General features: G+C 42.8%; 1 protein-coding gene across 1 annotated transcript in view; it reads right to left on the reverse strand.

The window, feature by feature from the left end:
• The window catches only part of IARS2 (isoleucyl-tRNA synthetase 2, mitochondrial), a 41,800-nt gene extending 28,119 nt beyond the window's left edge, over window positions 1–13,681 (reverse strand). Inside the window, exons 1-12 of the mRNA XM_056852828.1 lie at window positions 13,481–13,681; window positions 12,283–12,405; window positions 9,371–9,527; window positions 8,104–8,252; window positions 7,964–8,013; window positions 7,458–7,567; window positions 7,278–7,368; window positions 6,204–6,319; window positions 5,476–5,645; window positions 3,875–3,965; window positions 3,609–3,760; window positions 1,715–1,875 (exon numbers count right to left, since the gene is read on the reverse strand). Coding sequence (XP_056708806.1) covers window positions 1,715–1,875; window positions 3,609–3,760; window positions 3,875–3,965; window positions 5,476–5,645; window positions 6,204–6,319; window positions 7,278–7,368; window positions 7,458–7,567; window positions 7,964–8,013; window positions 8,104–8,252; window positions 9,371–9,527; window positions 12,283–12,405; window positions 13,481–13,681 — 1,571 coding nt within the window. The remainder of the gene's footprint in view (window positions 1–1,714; window positions 1,876–3,608; window positions 3,761–3,874; window positions 3,966–5,475; window positions 5,646–6,203; window positions 6,320–7,277; window positions 7,369–7,457; window positions 7,568–7,963; window positions 8,014–8,103; window positions 8,253–9,370; window positions 9,528–12,282; window positions 12,406–13,480) is intronic.
• Between the last annotated feature and the right edge of the window lie 781 nt (window positions 13,682–14,462).

The following is a 14,462-nucleotide window of genomic DNA, read 5'->3' on the forward strand; positions in this document are numbered from 1 at the left end:
AATAACAGAAGCAGCACCTGTAGCTTTAAGAAACAAATGCCCTTGCTGGCCATTGCTAGGCAAATGCAACAGTACTGCCAGCCTTCAAGCCTTGGTTTCTGTGAGTAAAAGGCAGTGGAAGGGGGTAGGGCCCTTTCCAGGACTTTGGTCTTTGAGGGAGGACTCATTGGAGCCAGGCCTGGCAGCGACTTATTACCATGTGGCCTGCATCACTTATCCAGGCCTAGCTGTTTGCTACAGTTCAACAGCAGCTACCCCATAAAAGCCAGTAAGGTGTAGTGGCTAGTTTGAGACCAGGATCTGAGAGACCCAGGTTTGAATCACCACTCTACCAGTTAAGCTCACTGGGTGACCTTGAGCTAGTCACACATTCTCAGCCTAACTTACCACGTAGGGTTGTTGTGAGGATAAAATGAAGGAGAGAAGAATGATGTAAGCTGTTTGGCTCCCTATTGTGGAGAAAGGTGAGGTATAAATAAAGTAAATAATAAATATAGCTGAAGGGGGGCAGAGAAAAGGTAGTTTGGTTTGTTGGTGGGCAAGAAGGAAAGAAGAAGGGAAAAGGTGAGGATATGGGGTTGCCAGGAACTAGTGTGGGGAACTAGCGTGGGGAAGGGGATACAGGGGGAAACGAGGTGCCTCTGCAAGTACTGGAAGATTTGGTACTGCACCACTGGGCCACAATTTTCCCAAGAAGAGGCTGCAAGGGGGAGGGAAAGCTGAAGATGGGCAGATAAAGGTAGGTTGTTCGGTGGGTGGATAGATGGAAGCAGAAAAACGGGACAGGCTGGGGGGGTTGCTAGGGAAGGACAAGAAGAAATATTGGGAGAGGGGAAAATGAGATTCTGCCCCACCCCCACCCCTGGGAAGTCCTTGCAGCTCTCCTCCTTGTTAAACCTGGCCTCCACAGGCCACACCTCTGATACTGGATAGCCCAGCTTGCAGTCAGATTTATTATTAATACAGCATAAGCCGGTAAGCCACATGTGTCATTTATACAAAAAGTAAAAAATTATAGCCATTCAACCGAAAACATTCCTAATTTAAAATTTCCAAATAATTTATTATAGACTAAAATTGACCAAATTATGCCCAACTTGCAGTCCTCCACACACATTCTGTAGTGAGACCCCAAAGTGTATGTGTGCATATCCTTGAAATGCAAAAAGCCCTCCCTTCACACGTACCCTGTTGGTCAATGAATGGGCACTTGATTATACAAAATAAACAATTATTTGTTTGTGGTTCCCTTTTTAATCACACCGTGAAGCCTCATTTATATAAAAGCCCAATCCTGTGGCCACCTGTGTGCGCAGGAACTGCAATATGCATGCCACCACAAGAGCTCCCCGCTGGACTTCAATCCCATCCTGTGCAGACCCAAACATAAAAATAAAGAGGACAACATGCTTGCTCCAACCCAGCTCCTGAAGGACAACAACACGGACCCAGCACACTGTCACTTTGGCTGCTCCATCCCCTGAGTGAATTCTTACGCCAATATGCATGTTGATGAAGCAAGCACGGAAATGGTATTGCCTGCACAGTTTCCACAAAGCACCTGTCACAAGTACAAGGACAGCCAAGGCCAAAACATGTTGGGGTTTTGAAGTATTCTCTTTGCCAATTGTTGCTGTATGCAAAAAAACACAGAAAGCCGTATTTCCAAGCCAAATTACATTTTGAAATAAAGAAAAGCCCGTAAAATGCATACCTGTTGATTAAGGATTCACCCGTTGTCTTATGGTAAAAAACTGGAATGGGGACTCCCCAGCGCCTCTGTCTGGATATACACCAGTATGTTCTTCTGTCCAGCATTTCTAGCATTCCATTCATCCCTGAAGCTGGGACACATTTGACTTTCTTTAGTGCCTCCTGTAAAACATCCAGAAAAAGCCTTGGGAGTCTGACCAAGTTGATATGTCAAAGAGAGGCAACGACACTATTTCCCCACAAAACTGTTTTGCAAAAACAAACTTTACAAGAGGGTGCCCTTCCATTTGGATTTCTCTTACTTTAAACAAAAGGTCTCACAGCTGTATTTTTGAAATCAATACTATATATTTAGAAGTACAGATCACATTCAGAGTTGCTGGGGGGGGGCAGCAAAATTGAAGAAGAAGAGTTGGTTTTTATATGCCGACTTTCTCTACCACTTAAGGAAGAATCAAACCGGCTTACAACCGCCTCCCCACCCCCTCCCCACAACAGACACCCTGAGAGGTAGGTGGGGCTGAGAGAGTTTGACTAGCCCAAGGTCACCCAGCTAGCTTCATGTGTAGGAGTGGGGAAACAAATCCAGTTCACCAGATTAGCCTCCCCCGCTCCTGTGGAGGAGTGGGGAACCAAACCCGGTTCTCCAGATTGGAGTCCACTGCTCCAAACCACCGCTCTTAACCACTACACCCTGCTGGCTCCTGCACATAATGCAAATGTGTGATTTATGAGCGGCACCAACACATCAAGAAATCTGTCCCAGGTGAGTCTATGTTCCTTCTTAAGCAGCCTGGCAAACAGCAGCGACCACAAATGTCAAGCTGCCAGGGGACTGGACACTGTGTGCTTTCATGGGTGGGATTCCAAGATCTGCCCTCTTGGCAAGAGGTGGTTTCTTACTTCATCTGTTTCTGCCTCCATGCCCCCCCAAAACATGGGATGTGACCGGGGGGGGGGGCGGCTTTATCTTGAGTGGAAAACCCACAAAACCCCTGCTATCCTCTGAATATGCATAAATCTAACCCACTGCCTTTCTAGATCCCTCATGAGGTTCTCATCTGGAGGTGACTTACTGGCATTCAGAACCAGATGGAAACATTTTGAATAGTTTAGCAAGAAAGGTTCAGAGAGTCTTTGGTTCTTGTAGGTTATCCGGGCTGTGTAACCGTGGTCTTGGAATTTTCTTTCCTGACGTTTCGCCAGCAACTGTGGCAGGCATCTTCAGAGTAGTAACACTGAAGGACAGTGTCTCTCAGTGTCAAGGGTGTAGGAAGAGTAATATATAGTCAGAAAGGGGTTGGGTTTGAGCTGAGTATTGTCCTGCAAAAGTATTGTCCTGTAAGTATCAAGATAATGTGCTAATGAGGGTATGGTATGTTAATATGGAACCATTGTATCCTGAAGTGATCTGTTAATGTGTGTAATCCAAAACTAATCTGTATGGCTATTGTTGAATGTTGTCTTTGTCTGGAGGTTTTTCAGGGCAGGAAGCCTGAAAAACCTCCAGACAAAGACAACATTCAACAATAGCCATACAGATTAGTTTTGGATTACACACATTAACAGATCACTTCAGGATACAATGGTTCCATATTAACATACCATACCCTCATTAGCACATTATCTTGATACTTACAGGACAATACTTTTGCAGGACAATACTCAGCTCAAACCCAACCCCTTTCTGACTATATATTACTCTTCCTACACCCTTGACACTGAGAGACACTGTCCTTCAGTGTTACTACTCTGAAGATGCCTGCCACAGTTGCTGGCGAAACGTCAGGAAAGAAAATTCCAAGACCACGGTTACACAGCCCGGATAACCTACAAGAACCAATGAACTCTGACCGTGAAAGCCTTCGACAATATTCAGAGAGTCTGTATGGTACCTGAGCAGCAGCCTTGAGGTTCGCTGTATTAATGAACCACTGCTTGCTGGCACGAATAATCACGGGCTTTTTAGTCCTCCAGTCATATGGGTAGCTGTGTGTGAATTTCTCTTCTTTTAATAAATTCTTGGCGGCTTGAAGCATCTGAATCACTGCGGAAAGCCACAAAAAGATCACCGTGAATCTCAAACGCCGTAGCAAAGCACAACTTCCGATTAGCTCTGCTACGTCCTACCTGACTTTCCAGTAGAAATCACGATACAGACCTGTTTCGTTTCCTTCTTCAAGAACAGCTTTGTTGTGAAGTTCTGAACCTGCAGCTTCTGTGAAAAATCCACCTTCATCCACCAGACAATCCTAGAAGAACATTAGTTGGGGTTATATTTAAAAGTTGAGAATGCTTTAACAGACATGTTTTACAAGGAATTGATCAAAGACAGCTGGTGAAAATGGCTGAATTAGGGAGTTCTTGGTGCAACTTCTACTTCTGTAGAGAACTCATTAGGTGACCTTACATGAACTACACTTTCTTAGCTCAGCCCCCATTCTGAAATATGAGGAAGAATACCGACCTGCTTTAATAGGGCTTATTGTAAGGACATATGCTTTACACATCTGAAAGCACTATAGAACCATCTGTCTATAAATCTAATAGCTAAGGAACTTCCATGTGGACATGCAAATCCATCCAACAGGGCCAGCCACAGCTGCAATACAGGCTTCTACAAAACTAGAGAAACTCCCAGGCTTGCAAGAAAAACTTAATTTAAAAATCTACACATGTGTGCAGATGTATCAACCTCCTCCTGCACATCAAAGTTCCAGAGCATTTTGGCTAGCAACCCAAAATGGAGCTCAAAAACATGGCAACAACCGCCAGTAGGAACAGGGAAAGCTGGAGCCACTCCTGGCTTGCTTCCCCCATGCTCATTTCTCCCCTTGTTATGTGTGTGTGCACAGGGGACGGGGAGAAAGTGAGCAGGAAGGAGGGGAAGGCAAGCCAGAGAAGAGACGGAGGGGAAGAGGCAATGCTGATGATGGAGAAATGGGAGTGCCCTTTCCATGCAAGTCCTCACATAAATAAATAATCTCTCTAAAATGAGGCTCAAGATACTGGCACATATCCTACCACTTTAAAGTTTGCAGTCTTTCTTCAGCCTGAGGAGAAAGAGTACTGTTCTGCTGGAGAAGAGTACTACCAGCTGACTATAGAGATGGCAAAAGGATTCACAAAGGAGTTTATCCATATACAATAAACTGCATTTACTTGAGGATTCCCAACACTTGACTGGATAGTTTTCAGGATGGAGTCATTCTGCTTTGGCACACAAGTGCCTCAGAAGGGTCTTCTTTTCCTGGCCAATCCCATGAACAGAACTCCAGGGCCAAATTACACATGATGTTGGAAATCCATGACTGGATCTTCCAAAGTATAAAGCCCTGGGGGGGGGGGACCTTGGACTGGGGCACATATGCAAGTAGCTCTTTCCATCTACATTGTTTCCCAAGAATGTTCCTCTCCCCCAGATGCTAACAGACCTAATATGGGGGTAAAATAAAGGCACCATGCTGGTGCCTGTCCTCTTCCTCCCACACCCAATTGGCTATAACTAGAGCTGGGGAGAGACAGACTTCTCTTGGGAAATGGCAGGGGATGGGGGAGATCACTTCTCCCCAGACAAGATCCAACCCAGAATGACCAGTGACCAAACACATGTTTTAAGAGCAATTAGCCACTCTCGGGAGAGCTTAAAAATTATATTAAGAGCTTCCACTCTTTCTTGCTCCATCTATACATGTCTGAAATCAAGAATTTTTGAAAAAGAAAAACATAGATTAAAAAACCAAGCAAGCAAAACCACAGTACCATGGGAAGTTGGTGGTGAGAAGCTACACTGTAATCTTCCATACCATGAGCTGGGGCTGTGTGAACTAATCCTGTTCCTTTTGACATGGTCACATGATTTGCAGGCAGAAGTGGGGACTGTTTTCCAGGAATTGTAGGATGTGAACACACACCATTTTCCAAATCTACCCCTTAATTTAAAAAAAGGCAAACAAACATACACAAAACACAGAAGCAGAAACATAAGAATCACGTTTGACATGATGGGAACTGAACTCTGGTCACGTGTTAAAGTAAGATTGTGGCCCAACTGTATAAACTTCTTCCCCACCCCCCACTGTCCACAAGTCTTCAGTATTTCTGCCAGACACTTTAATATACTGGCATATAACAAAACAAAGATCTATACCATATTTCAGGATTGCTTCCCTTGAATGAGCAATTAGACAAGTAACTGAAGCTACCAAAGTTTCTAAATTTTAAAAAACACTCAGCAAATTGCTATTATTAAAATCAAATTAAACAGCACCACCGAAAACGACGCCCAAGGATTATCTCAAAGGCAACTCCTGAAGTAGAATACCTGGGTTTATAATCTGAGATTAATTATTGTACAACAACAAAATGTACCAAACAAGGTATCAGAATGCAAGCAGTGCTCACTAGTCAGAAAATGATAATCCACCGCATCAGTATTTTTACATATAAGCACTTAAGGTTTCTTACAATCAGAGTATTAAAGCTTTTACCTTTACATGTTGAAATCACATCAAACTCTGTATCCAAAATGGCAGCTATAGACTGAACTCTGTCCGCACCCACAATAAAGTGCTCCCCAGTATCAGTGCACTTCACGATGGAATACCTACAATTTTAAGGACAGCCTAAATAGGTCACAGTGAACATTATCTATACCTGTCTCCAGTTGCAAACAGAGGCAAACTTAAGTGAGATTTGGTATCTGGAAATAAATTTAATAGTTTAGAGAGAACAACTTTTTAACTACTTTCCATGAATTTGGCCAAAGTCTAGTAGTAAATCAACCCATTCCACTTTAGCATGGGGGAAAACGCTAGGTAAAATGCATTGCACACTCTTCAATTCTACTACTATTTAATTTATCTGCATCCTTCTGCTTAGGTGCTACATACTTAAAATTGCTAGACACTAGAAATTAAGCAAAGCTAACGAAGTGACATTTCCCTTGTTTTCTCTGTTAGTAACTATCTGTGCCAAATGACATAACACACTTTAAGCTCAGGGGTACCCAGATATTAAAAAATAGACTAGGAACTTGGCAGTGGAACTTGTGGCAGAGCTGATAGGAAACCATAAATGTGCAGATTTGGTGTATCCACATCTACAATCTTATCCAATGTTTTTAGATTACTGTAAGCATTCCATTCAATGGAAATGAGGCTTACAATTAATTTACTACTAACTGTCTTTTCACATTTAAGGGCACAAATATGTTCCAAAGGAATGAAAGCAGACAAGAACAGAACTTAATTTAGCACTACATTTAGCGGTTACAAAAAAGGGAAGTACCTATGTGAAAGAAAACATGCAAGTCTCCTTTTTGGATCTGTAGCATTTTGGATTTGTGTATTTAAATAACAATGTTGTCAAATTATTCATTCACAGCTCTACACCCATACTTCCCTGGATGTAAACACTGGCACTTGATTCTGAGTAAACAAATCAGATCAAGTAGTCCACATGACTAGTTCAGCACTAATATTTACACCATGACACTGTAAACGTGCACACAAATTTCAAGTCACTCCAGTACCAGAGATAAATTAAATCAAATGATTACGTACTCTGAATTTGGCATGTAACACACAGCTTGATTGGCTGGAATAGTCCAGGGTTGTGTGGTCCAGACTATCAAACTCACAGCCGGTGTTCCATCTAGAGACAGAAATTCATTCCATTAATCCATCTATTTGAAGAACCAAAATAAATGAACACACACACTGAACTGGGAACACAAGGCATACCTATAAGAGAAGCCAATTTGGGTGGTGGTTTCAACAAGGGAAATCTGACGTACGCAGCATGGCTAACGTGCTGCTGATTGTACTCAAGCTCAGCTTCGGCCAGGGCTGTACTGGATAAAGAACAAGCATATAAGACACCAGCTCAAATACCTTCCTTCCAACAGCAGCTTGACAAGGGGCACTGCTTGAGGCCCTTCCCCTGCCTTCGCCTAGGGCCGCTAACATTTCTTCCCGACTCATTCCCACAGCCATCTTAAAGAAAAAATGGCAGGCCTGCATGCCCAATAAGGCTTCATAAGCTCTTGCAATGCATCTTGCAACACTGTGTTTCAAGACACAGTGTGGCAAGATGTCTTGGGGAAGGAGTGTTAGCTGCTTAGGTACAGTACCAAGGTGATAGCTCCCCACTCCCAAATGTGCCACTCACTACACAGCCACTCACTACACTCTGCTCCTGCCCCTTCCAAAATTATACTTGAGGATAAAAAAACAAGATGGGCACTTACTTTGTTGAAGGAGACCAAAACACTGGCTTATAATCCTGATAAATATAATCCTAAAGGAAGAAAAAGAAAGCTAAAATCATCAAGACTGACTGGTTTTCTGAAAACTGAAGATTATGTCATAGTACCAAGTGTTAATCTACCTTGTCATACATTTGGTGAAAAACACTCAGCTGTTTTGCTTCATACTTTTTATCAAAGGTGTGGTAGCTGTTCTCCCAATCTGCCATTATGCCCCAGCGAATGAAGGCTGCTTTCTGCTTTTCAATCACTTTTTGTGCAAATTCTTTGGCTGAAAAGAGAAAATAGGTGGCTAATAGCAATTTGGCCAATACCAAGAAAGTGTTGGCTTAATGATCAGTCTCAGCTAACAAAAAATAGAAACACAAACCATAAACTGATGCAGAGCACAACTAGACATGTGGCTACCAACATGTGGCTACCAACCCAAGAATTCAGAGCTCTTAAATTTTCTTTAAAATCAGCTATAGAGAATGATTGGACCAAGTATGCAGCAATGGTGGGAAAGTTTAATCTCTCACACAACACACCTCCATACCATTTCCCTGAGAGAAAGTGGTGTGTACCTAAGCCGCTGTAAATTCTAGTATAAAAAGTCATCTTAATTTTGCTTGTTATTTAATTAAAGTGCTATTTGTTAGCAAGGGCAGGAGTGAGCGCTGCTTGCCCCACCCCTCCAGCAGTCAGGGGCAGATCTACCAGTGTAGGATACAAGCCAAATATTCACTCCCCCGTTCACATTTATGGAAATATTACTTCAGTTTGTTAAAAATCAGAATGAAGAAGAGTTGGTTTTTATATGCCGACTTTCTCTACGACTTAAGGGAGACTCAAACCGGCTTACAATCACCTTCCCCTCCCCACAATAGGCACCCTGTAAGGTAGGTGGGGCTGAGAGAGCTCTAACAGAGCTGTAACTTGCCCAAGGCTGGCTTTGTGTGTAGGAATGGGGAAGCAAATCCAGTTCACCAGATTAGCCTCCGCTGCTCATGCGGAGGAGTGGGGAATCAAACCAGGTTCTCCAGATCAGAATCCACCGCTCCAAACTACCACTCTCAACCACTACACCATGCAGGCGCTAATCACCATTTGTTAAAAATTATAATTAGTTTTAAAGATAAATCCATTGTTTCAAAAACAAACAAAACCCCCACAAAAGACCTGACCATATGACTAGTTGCCGAGCTCTTCTCTGACTACCAAATGCCTACCTCTTTGGTATGTTTTCATTTTCCTAAGACCCTTTCAATGAGAAATTACGTCATTGATCTATGAGGGTATAATCCATCAAATATTTCAAGGGACACATTCTTATAACCAAGGCTCTTATGCTCACATAGCAGCAGCACACCCATGTCACAAACCTTCCACAGAAAGTTTGCAAAATACCTCTCTGTCTGATTTCCATTGCTGAAAGATGCTGTGTTCCCTCAAGTTCTGATAATGCTTTCAGCTCAATGGGTAGTCCATGGCAATCCCATCCTGGCACATAATGTACCGTGTAGCCTCGCATCACATAAAATCGATTGGTGATGTCTTTCAAAATCTAAAAGGGGAGGAAAAAAGGATATCCTTCCAATCTGACCCTTCGAATTCACAAGGGCCCTACAATGCTGGCTTTAGATTTCAAATGCTTCAGCAACATACCGGGAGTGTTACATGTATCTCTCTCTTCTGGTACTTAATTTCTAAAAGAATGTTACTAAGGCATTTTGAGAAAAAGCATACAGGCTAGACTCAAAGATAGTAAATCTCAAAGCTTTCACTTGCAAAACATAAATCATACTATATGACTGATCCCTTGCCATTCTCAAGAGCATGAAGACACAGATGGTGGATTGTTTCTGTGCTTCGTGGGCACTCACTTCCACAGTTTGGAATGCCAGTGAGAGTCAAGGGCAAATCTGAAGTAAGCTAATAACTGAATTCCTGTCAGTATTCCTATCAGTAGTGACTGACATATACATCAAACCAAGCAGGCCATTATATTTGTAGATTAACAAAAAGAAAAGAGGATTGTTTCTTTGCACTTTATTGCTTTTAATATTTACTTGACAGCAAATTCTGAAGACAATATTAACCACAGGATAAAATGCAGAATCAATTGTTTGCAACCAGATGTCAAGATGGCCAAATACATTTGATATCATCCCTGAGCAAGTCACAGTTACAGTAATAACCCTTCAACATATAATTAGTAACTGATTCTGAAACCACCAAGTAAACAATAATAAAAGTTTGTAGCATTTGTATAGCACTTCTGAGCACTCAAATCATTTTATACATATTATCTTATTGTAACCTTTACAGACACCAGGCAAGATGAGGATAATACTGATTTATGTGTGTGGAGGGTGGAGGTGCAAAGTTAGGAGGGGCAGAGTGGCTTATCTGAAACCACCAAGTAATTCACACCAAATTAGAGACTTATCAATTATCAGTGTAGAATCCATAGGCATAGGAATGTGAATCTAGATTTATCTCCCTTCCATAAACTCATATCATATTTGATATTAAAGGTCTCAGTTTGATTTAAAGCTGGAAATACCCAATTTTGCTTGCTAAAAGACTTATAGGATGCTGATAACTGAAAGATGCATAAAATAGTCATGATACATCACTCCAGCTGTTCTTGAAAAAGGTACTCTTGTTGAGGGGTGATGAAATTGCTGCATAAGAAATGGGAAAAAATCACAGAACAGAAGCTGCTGTTGAGAGAATTAGGACTGTCAGGGGAGATACTTATTAGTGTCTGATCTGAGATGTACTTGGGTCTACAGGGTTTCTTGCTCAGGAGCATTAGTAGTCATTGTTTAATGTGTCCTTTTAATATGTAGCCTGAAAACCGTCTCACAACATGAGAAGGCACCAAGTAATGCTTTGAATAAAGCTGACCAAGCTTTGTTTGAACCACCAAGAATATATTTCAGTATGCTGTCTGCCTATGTGCATTCAATCAAAAAGGAACTCTGCAACTAGGAGATGAAACATACATACGTTTCAAATATTAAAGACTAGACCATCCTTTCCAGCAGCAGGAATAAAGCAAAATGATTCAAGAAATGGGGTTAAACTGGCAGAAGAATTTAGCAATCATTCTATGCTTTTAAGTGCACATGAATCTAAAATTATATATTAGATATTGAACGTTTAACCAAATACTGAGTACATAGCAAATGTCACGCCAGTTTTTTAAAAGGGGTCCAGGGAGATCCAGGAAATTACAGGCCAGTTAGCTTGACAGTGTTCCAGGTAAATTAGAAAAAACAATTATTAAAGAGAGAATTGTTAAGCACAGAGGAACAAAGCCTACTGATGGAAAATCAGCATGGCTTCTGCAAAAATAAACCCTGCTTCACCAACCTCTTGGAGTTCTTTGAGCAGGTTAACAAGCATGTGATTAAGGTAGGCATCATACACGTGAATTTACAAAAGGCTTTTGACAAGGTACCTCATCAAAGACTCCTGTGTAAGCTTAGCTGTCATAGGACAGGTCCTCTTATGCATTAAAAGTTGGTTAAATGTCAGGAAGCAGACAAGAGGAATAAATGGGACAGTTCTAACAATAGAGGGGAGTGAACAATGGGGTCCTAGAAGGACTTGTATTGGGACCAGTGCTATTTAATTTGTTCATAAATGATATGGAATTGGAGCCAATGATACCAAATTATTCAGGATAGTGAAAACCAAGGCAGATTGTGAAGAGCTACAGGAGGCTCTCTCTAAATTGGATGAGTGGGCAATAATGTGGCAAATAAATTTCAACATGGGTAAGTGAAAGCTGATGCATACTGGAACAAAAAATCTTAATTTAAAGTATATACTGATCGGGCTGGAACTGGCAGAGAGGTATCGTGGGGTAGTGGTGGAAAGCTCAATGAAAATGTCAACCCACTGTACAGCTACAGTAAAAAAGACAAACTCCATGATAGGAATTATTAGGAAAGGGGTTGAGATAGAACAGCCAATGTTATAATACCCTTGTATAAAGGTATGATGCTTCATTTTTGTGCAATTCTGATCATTATATCTTAAAACCAATATTGTGGAGCTAGAAGTACAAAGGATGTTATGGAAGAATTGGTGCTGGATGAGCCTGAAGGAAGGGCACTGCTTAACCCAGGGGCCTCTACTGAAAAATCCATGTCTCTGGTTGCCACCTGCCTCACTTCTAAAGGCAGGGCACAGATAGCAGGACTTGTCCATCCTGCCAGTTAAGATCTGCCTCACAATATGGGAAGAACGTATGTTCTTATGTACCATGAAGACAAAGCAAATCAATTTAACATAAATATACTCACTTTATTCAACGCATGACCAACATGTGGGTCTCCATTGGCATATGGTGGTCCATCATGAAGACAAAATTCTTGCTTCGTTTTCCTTTGTCTTTGCCATGAATACAGTTCTGAAAAGCCACATTTCTGCAGAGACATAGCACCAGAATGCAGTTTTACTTAAAATAACAAGTTAAAAAAACCCAGAAAACTATATTAAAAACAGAAGACTGAAACATGTTCTCATATTCAGCTTCAGCAAGCTAACACATAGCACCTAATAAATGTTAGTTATGCTGTTTTCAAATACAAAAACAATTTGTTTAACAATTACTGACAAGCATTACGTCAAATGAACTTGATTTTTACAGACGCATTCCCACTTTAAAAATCAAACCCTCTAGTTAACACTTTGGGCACATAGCTACATGACAAAGTTGTACTGTTTTATACTAGTATAACAATAACAATGTGCCAACAAGTCACAACCAACTCATTACAACCTCAGGACAATGAGTTTTCAAGGCAAGGGATGAACAGAGGTGGTTTGCCATTGCATTCTTCAATACTGTAACCCCAATCTCCTTTGGTGGGCTCCCTTCCAAGTACCAACCATGGCCAACTCTGCTTAGCTTCCAAGCTCTGACAAGATCAGGCTGGGCTGTTAGGCTGCTTCTTCCACAGGCTTCCAGGAAAGTGATCCACAGACATCACCTTTGCTAGATTTCCTGGTTAAATTACATTTCCTTGAATTGTAAAAGGTAAGGTAAAGGTCCTCTGTGCAAGCACCGGGTCATTCCTGACCCATGGGGTGACGTCACATCCTGACGTTTACTAGGCAGACTATGTTTATGGGGTGGTTTGCCAGTTGCTTATTTTCTGCAGGCTACAATCCTATGCATCCTTACCTGGAAATAACAACAAGACTTTGTTGAGAGTACACGTGCACATCACTGCACCTTAAACCCATCAATAGTTATCCGTTCTATGAACAGCTTAATTCCAGGTATTTGATTAAGGTACTCTGTGCTGTATATCATGCGCGTTAATCTGAGGGGTGCTAATTGTGAGTGAGCAACCCCAGAAAGCGCCCGATCTGGCTCCTTCTATTGCACTGGGACGCGCTCGTGCCTGATGCAACTCCCTTCCTCTACGCAGCCTCCTCCCTCAACCCGACTCCCCCTGTTCATTCAAGCGGCCCCCGTTTTCCTCCGCCCTCTACCTGCTGTATCTCCAGCTCAGTTTCGGGCTGCAGCCGGCCGGGCAGTTGAACAGGGAAGTCGCTGCGGGGCAGCAACACCGTTTCCCGGTACCTGGCGTCCGGCCTCGCTTTCTGACTCCTGTTGGCCCCGGAGGAGGCCACCCAGCGAGCCCAGCACCAGGCACGCGGCGGGGACCGCACCAGCGGCGATGCCCACAACATCCTCCACACCTGGCCGACAAGCACTTCCGGGCGCGTGACAGCTGACCGGGAACGCGTAACGGTCTCCGAGGGGGGACACGCCGCTAAGCTCAAAAACGTTGCAAGTCGGGGCTTGATTCTCAAGCGCCCCCTAGAGCTCGGTCCTCCTTCCTGCACCCCGAGATGCTCAATCGGGTACAAAGGCGCCAGGGAGGTTTTGCCTTGGATTTGCTGCTCTCTAAATGCATATTTCCCCCAGCCAAATTCTCAGAACTCAAAAATAAGCCCCCAGGCAGAGTTTGGAGAATTCAGATGGGGCAAAGGTGCATCTAGAGAGCGGCGAATCCAAGGCAAACCCTCCCGTGCGTTTTCGCCCCTGATGTGTTAGAAAGGGTCGTGCTGCCTGGAGCGCCCGCTGTTTTCGAAGGCAGAACTTATGCAAGGAGCCTATGGAAACGAATCCCAGCCGCCGCAAAAAGCGCCCAAACAGTCTTCAGAAAAAGTGCACAGGAAGCACGGGGGTCCATCCCACTCCAGAGCTACTCTGCGGTGTCTTAGTATGTTTTTTGTTTGGCACAACTGACCTCAACTTAACCTGAGTACGCATCCCTTTTCTAGAACAAACCTCCTGGACTCAGCTGGATTAACTCTGCATAAAACTGCATCGCCAGTGCTCAATTTCACAACAAGACCAAAGCCCTGCCGCGTTTATTATAGTTGGAACGAACTTCTGCATCGACATCGTGTGCGCTCAGGAGTAATTTCAGTGGAACGTACTCTCTCATAGGTTGCAATCCTACGT

Source organism: Euleptes europaea, chromosome 7 (genome assembly GCF_029931775.1).
Source record: "Euleptes europaea isolate rEulEur1 chromosome 7, rEulEur1.hap1, whole genome shotgun sequence".
Taxonomy (NCBI): Eukaryota; Metazoa; Chordata; class Lepidosauria; order Squamata; family Sphaerodactylidae; genus Euleptes; species Euleptes europaea.